The sequence below is a fragment of the Platichthys flesus genome, chromosome 4 (genome assembly GCF_949316205.1).
Source record: "Platichthys flesus chromosome 4, fPlaFle2.1, whole genome shotgun sequence".
Classification (NCBI taxonomy): Eukaryota; Metazoa; Chordata; class Actinopteri; order Pleuronectiformes; family Pleuronectidae; genus Platichthys; species Platichthys flesus.
This window is the reverse complement of record NC_084948.1, coordinates 10,637,196-10,653,174: the sequence shown is the minus strand read 5'-3', so window position 1 is coordinate 10,653,174 and position 15,979 is coordinate 10,637,196. Positions and strand designations below refer to the sequence as shown.

The 15,979-nt window shown below is 41.0% G+C and overlaps 1 protein-coding gene across 3 annotated transcripts; it reads right to left on the bottom strand.

Moving 5' to 3' along the window:
• Window positions 1-1,009: 1,009 nt before the first annotated feature.
• zbtb44 (zinc finger and BTB domain containing 44) lies at window positions 1,010-13,852 on the bottom strand. Of its 3 annotated transcripts, none has more exons than XM_062386160.1 (6): window positions 13,332-13,852; window positions 8,957-10,063; window positions 8,400-8,484; window positions 7,918-8,069; window positions 6,317-6,617; window positions 1,010-3,949 (listed from the first exon to the last, which is right to left on the bottom strand). In XM_062386160.1, the coding sequence occupies exons 1-6, from the start codon at window positions 13,393-13,395 to the stop codon at window positions 3,550-3,552; spliced, it is 2,109 nt and encodes a 702-aa protein (XP_062242144.1). In that variant the 5' UTR covers window positions 13,396-13,852; the 3' UTR covers window positions 1,010-3,549. The 3 variants fall into 3 exon arrangements, with proteins under 3 accessions (XP_062242144.1, XP_062242145.1, XP_062242146.1); XM_062386161.1 differs by having other exon boundaries at window positions 13,554-13,764; XM_062386162.1 differs by having other exon boundaries at window positions 3,779-3,949; window positions 6,534-6,617.
• Window positions 13,853-15,979: the final 2,127 nt, after the last annotated feature.

Genomic DNA, 15,979 nt, shown 5'->3' with positions numbered 1-15,979 from the left:
CCAGGACACTAGTAAAGATTCAGAACAACCATAAACCCGAAAAATACAGAGTGGTCTTGTCAGTTTTTAAAAGCCAGCTGTGGAATATGATCCAGTTTAAACACTCAACAGCACAAACATCAGTTCTCCCAATTCAATGTGCGGGTTGCATTGCTATCTGGGATGTTTTTGTACAGTTTCTCCAAACTACAGTTTAAGTACAGTATCAAAGACACAAAATACAACATCTGTCTCAAAGCAGGTTGTCATCAAGTAGCCTACAGTATAAAGAATACGCAACATCGTATGAGTGTATATACTGCAAATTTATATGTATATATATGTATATATATATATATATATATATATATATATATATATATATACATATACACACACTGCAGACAAACAAAGTGAAGACTACCAATGCCCCCATACTCCCAGACTAAGGTGGTCTATTCACATTTAACAAGATTATCCAAAGGTGCCATGAAACAGCACCCATACAAAAGTCACCAAAAATATATATGCTGTTATGAAGAGCTACCAGTTTTTTTTCTTATATTTTCCACCTTCTAAATAAACCTTAAGGACTAGAAAACATATACAACATTGAGTGTATATTGAAAAGGCATGTCTTGTATATAATCAAGATATTTTCAAACATTGCACATAAAGGGATAACATACAGAAAAGAAGAGGGCATGCTGAACAACTGATCAAAGCTCTGCTTGATGAGGAGTCATTGACAAATAAGGCCTTGACGGAACGGATCACTAACTGAAGACATGCTCTCCATTTCACAGAACAATATGAACATGCAATTTTAGAAACAAAAAGAAAGGAGCTGAACAGAACCAGTCTTTACTATCAAAGCCTTGTTCCTTGTTTCACAGATCAAATGGGGTACTCGCCTACATGATTCACCTTCAGTCACATTTGAATGAAACAAAATTATACATTCTTTTCTTTTTTTATATATATATATATATATATATAATATAATTCATCATTCCAAAGACAAAATGAAAACTTTGAAAACACCACCTGTCCATTTATTGCACACCATTGGTTCACAAAAATATTTTGGGCACTTTGCGTTTCAACAAACAGCAGCATTTCATTATAAAAACTTTTTTATACAGACACCGAACACGACAGATGAAAAGCATGATGTACAAATGGAGAATAGAAAACATTTTTAAAATTTTGATATTGTGCAACTTGAGTTAATAGGTCCATTTACTAAGGCTAGCCTCTTAAAAGCACAACATCATACAGTGTTTTCAGGGCCAAAACAGCAGGAACCCTTTGCTAAATAGCATGGACCACTTGAAATGATTATCTCTTTCTTTTAATATGTGCAGATACTGATTGCCATGGCAAATCCCCATTGAGACAGAGGACATTTGGTCCTGTAGGAAAAAGCTTGATATGTACCCAGATAAAAAGGGCAAATGGCACAACTTTGAAAAAAGTGACTGACAGGCTGGGGCGGAGTAACACAAGCTCTTTTTAAGATAGGTCTCAATGGATTGCAATGAATGGGACTCTGTCTTTAATATTCATGCCCTTCTCATAGCAATAGTCATCTTTACATTTACAATCAACCCTTCGTAAGAGGGCTTACATCCCGCTGTGAGAAACCTACATGTGGGCCATTAGCACTACTTTCAAGGGGCAACAGAAAATGAAAGCTTTCACTCAACAAGAAACCCATTCACAGTAAGTAGCTTTCAACTCATGGACCATGACCGTGAGCATCATTATCTTCTCTAAATACAGGCACAACAAGGAACACAGGCAACAGGAGTTGGAGGTTTGACCTAAAATCAGCATGAAAACATAAAATAAAATCAGAAACTGCCAAACAGTTGGAAGTGAAGGTTAAGCTTTTACCTAACACGGCAACCTTTAACTTATCACTTAGAATGATTCATCTCACAGTATTTGCATTCACACGACAGCATGCTCCTGCTGCTTCCAAAGCTATATTTTAAAACCACGTGACCAAACGTCCTTGTACTCAGAATTTCTGAATGAAAACTGGCCGTCATAGACAGCCTTTAAAATCTGCCTGCACCCATTGCTGCAGGTTTGAAGCTACATTTTAGTCAGGAATATTTTCACAGAGTAACTTTTCTGTTTAAAAGACTGCTGGTGGGTCATCCACACTTTTGGGGAAACGTAATATTCTTGGGCTATCATTTAGAAAAAACATTCACTCAAGGATAAGAGGTAAAAAAAATAAAATAAAAAAAAAGACAATCACGTTGTACCTTAGTTAAACATCACTTCAACAGTCATGCAACGTCTTAGAACATCAGCAGTGTACCTTGGTTAATCAGGATAACCATAATCTGAATCAGATATCAATATCAATCAATATCTGTTACAAAGTGTGTTCAAAATGAAAAGCAGATCCAACTTCAACTAGGATGAAATGCTACATTACCACATCTTAGAACCCATTTTGGGACCGCACTTTCAAACTCCATATTTAAAATTCTTCTGACATAAAATTTGGTCATATTTGGACATTTGTTTGTTTGTTTCAGTGCTTATCCGAGTTTCTCTTTTTCTAAACTCTGAGAGTTTAGGTTTGATTTAACAACAGTGTTCATTAGAGATTAAAAAAATACTTGTAATAGGTCAGAAAAATCATACACTACACAAACATCTAAAAGGGAATACTGTCAGTATCATTTCAAGATTTAGACATTTCAAATTTAAATCTTCTGACTTGATATTGATTTAAAAAAATGCACATACACACACCTGACATATATGTCACAACACCCAACATACACAGCAGTCAAATAGTAAAACTACAGAACAAGCTATTGCAATATAGATAATATTGACATTTAACAGTTTGCCTATAGCGACGGCACTGAAGGAATAACAGAGTTTCTGCCCATACAAACTAGCATTATCACAACAAAGGAAATACAAGTATGTTTTCTTCTTTAGCTCAGTTTACAGGCTTGATTTGTTACTGTTGGCAAAGTCAAGACCTCTTCCTCCTCTAAACGTTACTTTGTTAAAATGGGAACTCAGGCACTTTCCAAAAATAGGGCAAGGCTTGGATTTGTAACAGAACTCAAATTGGCTAAGACAGAAATGATTTTACCTAGTGCTGCATTCATGTCATATGGGAAAAAAACTACCTTCTGAAGAATGACTCATCAGAAATGCTGCTGAATTGCTTATTCAGGAGATAATTCGGGATCGGGACAAACTGAACCCAGAGTTTGATCTACTGAAATCTCATTTCGTCAAATTACATCATAATTGCAAAGAGGACAAAGAAAATGATCATTTACTTTGCGGGAATTGGTTTGGTGTAAAACATGAACTCAAATAAGTGCTTCTGACTTTCATGTGGAAAGTAAAACTAAGGCAACCGAAGTCTTCAGGTAACTTTTATCATGGTGTCTTGATTCACATGATGACGTTTCAACATTTACACATGTTCAGTCGTCCCTGCAGCCATCACGGCGCTCCAGCAGATATTCCCATATGACATGGCTGCAAAATAAGACATGATGAGCAAGTACAAGACTTGAATCATTCTATGGTAATAGAAACCATCTCCTTGGCCTGGGCGTGCTGCTGCTGCCCTTCTTCAAACACCTCTGGGGAACTGCCACCTAGACTGTTGTCCATCTTGGTCTCCTCTGTCATGGCTGACGTCTCGTCAGCGTCCATCTTCTGGGAGGCTTGCGCTTCCATGGGATCCAGTGGCCCGGGTGAAAGGAAGCTGGAGGAACTCTCACAATTCTGGGTAGAGGAGGACACCTGGGAGATGACGGGCATCTGGACTGAGGAGGAGGATGAGGTGGCAGTGGTGGTGGAGGTGCTGCCTGGGTAGACGGGGTGATGCTGGGACTCCTCCAGCTCGTACTGGACTCCCAGCACCTCCTCCTCTTCCTGCACCTGGCTCAGGTAGTCGGGCACGAGGAAATCACTGCAAGAATCAAGAGATTTTGTTGAGTTCACTGTGCATGATTTGGTTTCTGCAACACAACTCCATTGTAAATGCAGTGCAATTATTGAAATATCTACAAGAGGTCACAGAGGACATGATAAAGACAATTTATGATGTAGTTTCACAATCTTTGTATATTTTGTAATCTTGAAATAATTAGCTTGATTGTTGATTACAAAAACAGTTTATTATGATTTCTCACATCTGACACAGTCGTGTAAAGCTTAATCAGTAGAAAAACTAAATCAATTCAAAGATATACACAATGTTTGTTAATACATGTGTTGGAATGGATATTTTCTTGTTAGCATTGCCATAATAGGTTGAATTATATCAGCAATTGAATACAACATTTAGAAATTCCATTTTAGTTATCAAAGGATTACTGATATGGCACAAGATATTGAAAATACTGTAGGAAATTGTCATTTTTTTTCTCTCAGGCCTGAGATGAAACAACAACAAAACAAGTATCACCCAAATGGCCTCTTTAGTGAGTGAGATGTCTGCAACTTGGACTAGTTCCTTTTACTCAGTGTCCCAAATGCTCAGATCTGATTGAGACCAAGTGTACTGACCAAGGGCAACTTAAATACACCACTTTTATTAATTATAATATACCTTCTTTTTTTTAATAAATATACAACTGGAGACTGACTGTTGAGAATTTCCCCAAGTAAAAATTCATGCCACATAAATTCATAAGATAGTTTTCAAGGTCAAATGTTTCAGAGCAAACTTAGTTATTCAATTTTTTTATTTGATTTAGCTGATTTAACTCAAATTATTTTGGCAGCATTTGTTTGCAAACAAGTTTAGCATAAATAAAACCAGAAGAGGAGATGATGACGATGACGTGATTATAAATGCTTAGGATAATGTCTGATTAAAAACTAAATATAGAATATCTGTGCATGTTCTGCATCACACTCTTAAAAAACGTCTGCATCATTCGATCTATGCATCAAAATAATCGGAGACATTGATTGGTTCTCATTAAGTACACATGAATTCCAATGACTGAGGCTCTAAAATGTGAGTGACCATGGCTCCAAACTAAAGTCAGTCATTATTCAGAGTTATTAGTTGAGGTCCTGTGTTACTGTCCTCTGTGGCACAGACAACAGCTGAACCTGACAAACTGCACCAGCAATCAGCAACTTGGGGACCAATACAGTGAAGTTAACTAATCTTTGTAAATGAAGAATGGGAGTGAACAGAGTGACTGGATAGTCAGTGTCCATATTACGATCTCAGGCTCAGGCCTTTAACTAAAAAACCTTTGAGGAGTCAATAACCTGTTAAAAGTCCTTCTGACCAGTGAGAACCAAAATGTAGTAAAGTCGAAAAGTGGATAGGTTTGGTAAATTGTAACACACAAGCAACTCAGTCTATTTGGGTTTAGGAAAATTATTTCAAATAGAAACAAATCGACAAACAGAATAAAAGATGTGGGGGTTGAAGGACCTTACTCAAGTTGTCATGGTGCTACTCTCGAGAACAAAGTGCAGGACTATAAAAAGTGTGATTCTACATAACGCTGAAATATCAAACGTGTTTCAGAACACTGGTTTACGCCACTCTCTCAATTTTAAATAAAATTACCTACTTCATTGTCACATCTCGTGGAATTTAGTCAAAAAAGTCAAATCGTGCTTGAGATATTTGCCATCTCCTGTCAATGATGAAGGTTACAGGAGTGGTTCAGGGATTTGGTGAATGCGCTCATTCAACTTCTTGCCAAGATTTAGAGAAGACTGACATCGCTCTCATATTGAATTATCTAATGAAAAGGCAAAAAATCCACTGACAGTCTTCTCTGAAGTTCACACGTTCACACGTTCTAACTTGACTGAACTGTAAGAACCCCAATTCACGCAGCCAAGACACATAACCCCAACTTTTCACTTCAGCTTTTGTTGAATTAAAAAAAGAGGTATGTGTTGATTCGTGAACTTTAAAGAAGCTGATGGCAGATTTTCTGTTTCGCTGTTGCTGTCATAATGCTGCTGTTGGTCACAGATTCATATTTACCTTACGGATATGAGAGTGCTGTCAACCTCCTCGTCGGACTTTTGTGAAGAAATATATTAAGTAAGTTTCCCAAAATGTCTAAATATTCCTTTAAGTAAGTGAAATAAAAACTCTCCAATGAACAAGGGCCCAAAACTTCAGGTACACTTGATCTGAACATTCAAATCAACTGCAATCATCTCAAAATCAATTCTACACAACCAAAGTCAAATGAACCTCAGGTATTAGAACCTAAATATAGTTTTTTTCTAATCCACCTGAGTAGGTGAGATCTGAGTAAATAATGGGGGTCAGCACCCCCGCACTCCTCACCTGCTCTGGAAGTAGTTTGCTAGCTCGGATGCCTCATGGTTCAGACTCCTCAGGTGTACAATTAAATTGCCAGAGTTGGTGAACATGGCGCCGCACGTTTTGCACTCGTAAATCCGCGGCTTGCGGATTATGTGTCGGGAGACCCTCATGTGGTGCTTATATTCACCGAAGGACGTGAATGTGGCGCTACATATCTGGCACCGGAAACAGCGTTTACCTTCGTGCTTCAGCCGATGCATCTTTAGGGAGTAGGCCCGTGTGAACTTTTTCCCACAGCGGTCACACTGGAAAGGCTTAATGCCTGAGGGAGGGTGAGAAACGCAAGGCTTAGCGGATCTGTACTGTAGCATCAAACAAGTGTTTGTATCCAAGTGTGTGAGTGTGTGTCTGTATGTGTGTGTGTGTGTGTGTGTGTGTGTGTATGTATGTGTGTGTGTGTGTGTGTGTGTTTCAGCCTCAACTGTTTTCCAAATCAGTGTTTCCCAGAACAAAAAAGCCTCATGCATTAACCACTAAGCTATACACAATATGTTGGAAAGTAAAGTAAGCAAAAATCATTGAACCATTTATTTTGATCTCCACTAGCAAATATATCACTGATACTGAGAACATCAGTTAAATGTCAAGTTTTGGGTTAAAACCAGTTAATGTGTAAATAATGAAAATATGCATGTTTTTCATATTTAACCGAACCTTTAATTTTCTACTTGCAAAAACAAGGAACAATTCAAGTAGGTGGTAATATACTTAATCATGATAATGTTATGTAGTTATTTGAATGTCAATTAATACTTCAGCTCCTGAATTTTATTAAGTGTTAATTCAACAAGGAGTAAACAGTTAACTCTATGATAAATGCCTATTTGCCTCTACCCACCACAGTGATGACACTCACACATCTTCATCATCTTTAAATGTTTGCGGAGAGTTCTACATATTTCATGGCTAGTGTGTCACTGTGATGTGCCCTTAAAACTGTCTGTCCCTTTATGAACAGGTTTGCACTTCAGAAGTCATATTAAACTATGTTCTAAGTTAGTAGACGTCTCAAACTTGATTAAGGAAAGTAAGTTTCCTAACATATAGAATTTACCTCCTCTGTCATTCTTTTACTGAGTCATCCAATTGTTTCATTTGGCATTTGATATTTAGGTCTAGCTCCAGCTGATTCCAAATGCTGCTTATGAATAATCAACAGTGTAAATCATTCTGGACATTAACCATACACATTTGACATGTTGTCATTGCAGGGTGATGACTGAAGGCTGAGAATATGATGCCTTTGGCTTTTGATATTAAAGTTTGGTTATCTCTAAAACCAAACTCAATTGTAACTGCCCTTTCCACAGGTTAAGAAAGTATAACTCTATAGTATAAAAGCACAAATCTAAAAATGTTCTAAAAAGGAACTACTCTGACCTGAGCAGGATTGGATCTCTCTCCCAGGCTGCATATTCTATTTATGGAACCTTTTTACAATCTTACTTAACATCTGATGTAAATCAAATGTTTTTAATGTGTGAATAAATCCAACAGTGCTGCTGCGATAAACTGATCAGGTCTATGTTACCTGTTCATTTTAATCTCCTCATTTCACTTACCGGAGTGTATTAGCATGTGCTGCTTCAGATTTTGAATACGTGTGAATCGGACTCCGCAGGTAGGACACTGAAAGGGCCGATCCGGGCCATTAGTGCCTGGTCGGGCTGAAGGGCTGATATACAGGTGGTATGGATACTGAATACCATCCAACCTGAAACACAGTCAACAAAAAGAACGATCTTTGACTCTTCACATACAAAACATCTTGATAGTTTAGATATACAAATTGCCCTCTACTGGTAATTTAAAGAAACTAGTAATGTGATGTTATTGGACAATGCTGCGATGTGACATGAGTCATTTATGAATTTCCAGTTAGAGGCCTTCACATTGAAATTCTTCATATTATTGTGTGTCTTTGTCATTTAGATTTATCACCTACACAGGCGTGGCTGAGACAGACAGTCATTTGGTCTGTGTCTATATATTATCTGCTGCCTGTGACTTGTGTCTCACTTCAAGTTGTAACAAATCAAGATACCTTTCATCATCTTCTGCATGTCCTCCAGCGTTAGACGTGCTCTGCATTGACGGCAATCCCTCAGACGCTCCCTCATCCATCGACCCTGAAGAGACAAATCAATATTATTCACCTGGTAGCTGTCTACTGAATTTCAGACTAAGGAAGGCATTTCATCTTGTATGAGGTTGGTCTATTACTGTAGGTCCTTTAAGGCTGATCCCTTATTTTAGGATTGATGCTGCTGGATACAAATCTGTCCTATTTAACAGTTGAGTAATCACTGTTTCAATTTTCCAACTGCTTTCCGGCACCCGGACTAAAAATGTTTCCACCAACACCGACACAAAAACCCACTGGGAAAGATTTGGTTACAAAGCAACGCTGTGCTAACTGGGTCAGGACACAGATTCTATTGTAATAGGGATAGATACAGCAACAAGGTTAAGTTGTTTTCTCCCTCTATTTAACCATGTAACTCTCGACTGATAGTAAAGCATTTACACTATAAGGCAACATTAAACATGCAGAAATAGTTCTAAATGCTGTGGATGGGTGAATTAGGGAGAACAGCCCACCTATAGAGGAAGACTGTGGACTGATGAGGAGCTCCTCCTGGACCTGTTCACTCCCTGGCACCGTCTGCTGGTCACTCAACGAACTTTGGGAGGCACTGACTGCTTGAGAGGACGCCTCTTGGACCTCCTCATCGCTGAGACGCTCCACCTTCACCCTCACATCTTCCTCTTCTGCTGGCACTGGCGACGACACTGCCTTCGAGCTCTCACACGACAGGTAGTCACTGAGCCGCCGGCCGGCCGCAACCTCTGAGGTCCCTGGAGCGCCCTGCTCTAAACAACGAGGGCTTTCCGGGAGCTTTGATTTGTCCGAGTGGAACCTTCGGTCGATGCCGAATGGGAAAGTCCATGGAAAGGCCAGGGAGGACTCCACCGGCTGGGCTGTGTTGTCTGAGAATGAGGGGGATGGGTTGGGGATCTGAGGGGAGGTGGTGACAATCTGTGTAGTGCATTTAAGAGGACTCTCAGGTGACGCCATTGTCACAAAGCTCTTGCGTTTCCGTCGCGATTCGCGGCATATTGGTACATTCCTCTCCATCACGCTGCAGTCTGACGACACAGGTGAAACGCTGCCGTCCAATGGCGTCAGGGCACAGTTTGATGAGGCACTCTCTTGCGCTGATTCATGTGGTTTTTCCGCTGCCATGTTGTTGTTGTTGTTGTTGTTGTTACCTGGAGTCCACAGAATACTTGACTTCATGAACTCTGAACATGTGCTCGCCACAGCAAACATCTGCATATAACTTGCGGCCGCCAGGACGTCGATGATATTCTCGGTGCTGATGGAGAGGGTCGACGTGTACGCATATTCCAACAGAGGAGCGAAACCACTAACAGTCACATGATGAAGGTCCAACACAAACTTATCCTCTTCCTCTGGTCGGCCCACCAGTTTGGAGCGGAAGAATTCACTGCAGCAGGCGAGGACCACTTTGTGGGCCAGGAAGAGCTTGTCTTGGACGCGGATGGTGACATCACAGAGGTGACCCTCGTTGCGTAAAGCATTCAGCTTCTCCAGCATCTCCTGGCTGTGGGAGGTCGAGTTGTGAGTGAAGGTTTTGACCCCCATGTTGGAGTCACTTCCTGACTCTGCACAGGAAGTGCGTCCTGCAGATGAGAAGCAAAACAAAAATTCTGTTCAGTTTGCAAAATTTAAAGCATATGAACTAGAAAGAAAATAGAAGAATATACTACAATTATTTTTGTAAAGCTTTGTTAATCTTTCCTGTCGTGTCCTTTACTGTATATAGCAATACAAATTTCAAATGGTGACTTAACTTAACACAGTCCAGGCCAAGTATTAGAGAAACAAGTGTGAAGTCACAATGGACTCTCATAAACCACTCCATTAGAAATAAAGCACAAAGAGAAAAATAAGATTTCAAGTAGCACCCTAAGAAACACCACCCCAATGTAAAGAAAGGATGATACCAGTCCAATCAACTGTGGAAGGCAGTGGGCACAGAGAGAGAGAAATAGTATGGTGTTCTCTGAGGGGAAGGAAAGGTAAAGGGGGGGCATGGAGGACAAAAAGCCAAGTTATGTAACAACAATCAAAGCAGATGCGCAGCGATGCGAGCCAGACCCATGTGGAGGCCAGTGCACTACAGGATGCTCAGCAGCTGTCTGAGAGACATGTGAATTCTTTGAGGCATGAGATTTTCCATCAAACAAAAGCTCATGTGAAGGGGCTCTCGCAGGGAGAGTGCACTCCCCTTCACACACACACACCAAAAGAAAATAGTCTTGGACTACGCATCGCTGGCCCAGTGAAAGAAAGGTGAATTATAGACCTGGGCCGTGGTGGTGCAACTAGAGAGTGCCTAGTCTGAACCAGCAAACAGGGGTGATAGAGAAGAGCTTTGATTTCACTGTGGGGTTTTCATATGGCTGTAATGTGAAGGAGATTTATTTACATGAGCTCTATTAATTTCTTCATGACAGAACTGGATGTCCTTTCAAGTACATGAACCTGAGAAATAAGAAGTATAAATATTTGTAAAACTATCTTAAAAATTGGATCTGCAAGAAGTCTACAAATTCCTCTGTGAAGAACTAAATGAAATACATAAATTAACTTAAACAAAAGGTTGAAGCCAATTTTACATCTTAAGAGTCAATTAAGTGACTCCAATATACATGACTGATTCGATTAGTGCCCTACTTGCTTCACTATAAAGCTACAATTTAATAACAATAAAACCATCACAATGACTATTGTGGTGACAAATTAATCCGCTGCAGCTTCTCAACTTCTTTGCAGAGAGTTTCTGTTTCACTTTACTGAACACTAAGTGTCTTGGTGTGAGAAAAAAACAAGGTATTAGAAGACATCACTGGGCCAGTTTATACACTCGCCACTCAAGTGATTGATAAATGGATATGTGACTAAGAGTCAACAATAATACTGAAAACTCAAATCCTCCAAAATATGATGATGGTGATGGAGCAGGAGTCTGCACCAATTACAAAAATGCCAGCGGGTGTCTCAACTGAGTACAGCAACTCCACTGGGTTAGGGCTGAGCACAAACTACACTGTTTGTATTGAAGGAACAATAGCCAGACATCTGCAGGCAGCTGGCTCGCTAGTGTTCCCTTCAAAGCAGGGACAAGCGGCTTCAGCTTCTTATCTTAACAAATCTCTTCACCAAATTCAAACTGAGGGCTCAGATAAATTAGTCTTTTTAATTCTATCCCTCTATGTGATCTCTAGATGTGTAATTTCCAGACATAGCCAACTTGCACAGGTGCCTCAGAGCCTAAAGTATTTAGATCACAGTATGCTTAGGTTGAAGAATATGCCTCCCCGGGATATTGTACGATTTGGTTTGGCTCTTAAGGTTATTTTGCTGTAATTGGCCCATCATATGTCCGGGATCTGTACCCTGTAGAAAGGACCCCTTTATCTGCTTATTCTGTGGTTTGACTGAGCCCAACATTGGTTGTTGAAAGTCCAGGGGATTCAAATAACTTCAGTCTGGTGAGTATTTTTTGCAGCTGGTGAACTATTATGAATATGATGTGCAAAAAAAAACTGTAAAGATGTAAAGACGCCATTTCAACACAATGGCGGCAAGTCTTGTAGAAATGTGATGCTACCGAGCAACCAATCACAGCCTTTGCGCTCTGCGTCGCCTTAATGTGTAGTTACATTCTTGGGGATTGGCACATCAGGGAACGACGTAGGGCTCTGTGTAGGGTAAGGCATAGAGTCGTCGTAAAAGCATGAATTGGCCTTTAGTGTCGTATTAGGTTGATCTGACAGCTTTGTTCCATTTATAGTCATGGGAAGTGTTTAACACTGTCTGCATAATTCTTTGAGATAAAAGGACAATTTCTAAGACAATGGTCTAATTACCATCACAATCTCTCCTCGTAGTGTGTAGACAGTGAGGAGATAAGAATTTAGAAGCACCTACACTGTCAGGAGTCCTGGCAGGAAAGGAAGGATCTTTGCACAATGAAAATGCAGCAACAATCTGTATTTTGACACTTTGATTCCTGTTTTAAAAAGCGAGAGAACAGAAAAACATCTGGACTGATGTGTAAAATCTGCCATGGCTATTATTAATGGTCACTTTTCGCTGACCATATTGATCAGCAGTCTCAGCTATTGACACTTTCTTATTATGTTAACCTGGCCTAACCCGTGCTGAGCACCTTAGGTTACCATGGTGATCAACCTAGGTGAGCCCCTCCCTCCTGGTACCTGGGATCAAGTTCGGGGGGGAACAGACTCCGACAAAACAAACGGAAACCCTTAATAAAGCCCCCAGACTCCAGAGACTGTTACTCTGTTTACATCACGTATAAGCAAGTGAGAACAGGCGTTTGTCAGAAACATGTGTTGGTGGTCTGATAGTGAAAGTGCTCACAAACACGAAAAGCCTGTGTTCACGTGTGTGTGCACAGGTAAATGGACAAAGTGTCAGGCGATCAAACTCCTGTTTCCAGCAACAATCACAGTTTAGCAAACACCAGCTAGCAGAGTCAAGGTAATAGGTCAAAACAAAAGCGCATCCGTTTTTCACTGTCAAAATAAAACACGCCTTCTGCGACCCTGTAAGCTTAGTATACAACTAGATAACTATTTAAGATATTATAGATAAACACTATAACACACATTTGTATGACTCCACACATTCAGGTGTAATTGTTACCAACCATGTGGTAGTAATACAAAAGTCAATAATAATCATGTTTTAACCACTTATTAGTAGACCCATTGTCCTCTTCCTACAAATAAAACTATTCTTTTGCTATGGTATGTTCTATATTTTTCCACTTTGTTATACTGAAACACAGCATTTCAAATCACCAACAGTTCACAAACACAAAATGACCAAGTGGCAAAAATAAGAAATTCAATTTACCCCATTTATTTTGAAGTCGATTTAGCCACATCCCCGGTTTGACCGCGGATAACCCTGCTCTCATTAGCTACTGATAGCCACCAGGCTAGCGCTAGCCAGCGCACACCGGAGCTATTTGATGGTTCCGTTTTCTTTGTCGACACTTGGACAACGACGCGGCCCGACACACGCGTGGGCTGCGGGGTTATCCCAATCCCTCCGACGGTGGGGGGAAGAGTTTACCTGGTGGGGGGGTCGGCCTGTGATAGCGACTGGGCCTCGGGATGCGAACGGTTCGGCTGACAAAAGCAGCGGCGGTCGGTCGGTCGGAGCCCGCGGTGTGCGCCGCTGCTGCTGCTGCACGCCGCTCACCCTCAGTCCCTGCGCTGCCTCTCGGGCAGCTGTCAGCCTGCCACCCGCCAAACCTCACGGTCCGAATGACGCCGACGTGAATTCACATCACAACCCGCCGGTGGGGAAAGTTTCCGAGGTGCTGGTTTAATCCTTTGTGCTCCCCGCTGTTCTCTGTGCGCCGTGTTTGTATCCCCACAATGCAACGCGCATCCCTCACTGTACCGTACTGTAAGGAACAGGAAGCGTCACATCCAGCAACATGTACAGCAGCACTCACACCGTTGATCAGGAATTCCCACTGTTTATACCAACCCACATGGTCCTTTGGTTAATATGTTAAATCCATTAATATATCTCGTTCCCTCATATCATTGTTTATATTTTTTGTTGTATACAGTATAGTTTTTTCATCCAAATACATTGCTATGATGAAAAAGGACCTCTGGTTATTTAGGCCAGATTTATGATGTCCACCCCTGTAGTACAACGTCTGAGGTCCATATGAGCTGAACTCATGCACAACAATGAGACACCGATAAGTACAATTCAAACACTTCACCTTTATTTGACAGTGATGCAAGCAAGGGCAGGTACAGTGAAGGGCAAAGACAGGTCTGCAGGCTGGTACACAAAGCAAAATACAGCAAGCACAAGGTAAAGTCCACAAAACATGCAAAAAGTCTAAACCGGGCAGAGTTATAACTACAAAACCTGCCTGAGAACTCCAACTGGCACTATAGACAATCAAGCAGTTAAAATGAAAGTGGACCAGGACATGTTCGGGATTAATGAGGGAATGGAAGAAAGAAAAGGCTGACTGGATTGAGTGCAGTGGAGAAAGTCTTCAATCTTTTACTCAAGTAAAAGTACTGCATGAAAAATTCTATTTGAAAGTTTATTGAGTATAAGGAGAAACACATGAAAGTAAATGTTGGCTACCAGTTTGGTCGCTCTGACCGATGCACAGTTACAGTGGGTACGGGAAGTATTCAGACCCCTGTAGTTGTTTCACTCTGTTTCATTGCAGCCATTTGCAAAAAAGTTCATTTTATTTCTCATTAATGTATACTCAGCACCCCATCTTGACAGAAAAAAACTGAAATGTAGACATTTTTGCAAATTTATTAAAAAAGAAAAACTGAAATATCGGTCATAAGTATTCAGACCCTTTGCTCAGTATTGAGAAGAAGCACCCTTTTGAGCTAATACAGCCATGAGTCTTCTTGGGAATGACGCAACAAGTTTTTCACACCTGGATTTATGGATCCTCTGCCATTCTTCCTGGCAGATCCTCTCCAGTTCTGTCAGGTTGGATGGTAACGTTGGTGGACAGCCATTTTCAGGTCTCTCCAGAGATGCTCAATTGGGTTTAGGTCAGGGCTCTGGCTGTGCCAGTCAAGGTCACAGAGTTCTTCTAAAGCCACTTTTTGTTATTTTAGCTGTGTGCTTAGGGTCATTGTTTTGTTGGAAGGTGAACCTTCGGCCCATTCTGAGGTCCAGAGCACTCTGGAAGAGGTTTTCTTCCAGGATATCTCTGTACTTGGCCGCATTCATCTTTCCTACAATTGCAACCAGTCGTCCTGTCCCTGCAGCTGAAAAACAACCCCATAGCATGATGCTGCCACCACCATGTTTCACTGTTGGGATTGTATTGGGCAGGTGATTAGCAGTGCCTGGTTTTCTCCACACATACCGCTTAGAATTAATGGCAAAAAGTTCCATCTTGGTCTCATCAGACCAGGGAATCTTACTTCTCATAGTCTGGGAGTCCTTCATGTGTTATATTGGCAAACTCTATGAAGGCTTTCATATGTCTTGCACTGAGGAGAGGTTTCAGTCAGGCCACTCTGCCATAAAGCCCCGACTGGTGGAGGGCTGCAGTGATAGTTGACTTTGTGGAACTTTCTCCCATCTCCCTACTGCATCTCTGGAGCTCAGCCACAGTGATCTTTGGGTTCTTCTTTACCTCTCTCACCAAGGCTCTTCTCCCACGATTGCTCAGATGGCTGGACGGCCAGGTCTAGGAAGAGTTCTGGTCGTCCCAAACTTCTTCCATATAAGGATTATGGAGGCCACTGTGCTCTCAGGAACCTTGAGTGCTGCAGAAATTGTTTTGTAACCTTGGCCAGATCTGTGCCTTGCCACAATTCTGTCTCTGAGCTCCTTGGGCAGTTCCTTAGACCTTATGATTCTCATTTGCTCTGACATGCACGGTGAGCTGTAAGGTCTTATATAGACAGGCGTGTGCCTTTCCTAATCAAGTCCAATCAGTTTAATTAAACACAGCTGGACTCCAATGAAGGAGTAGAACCATC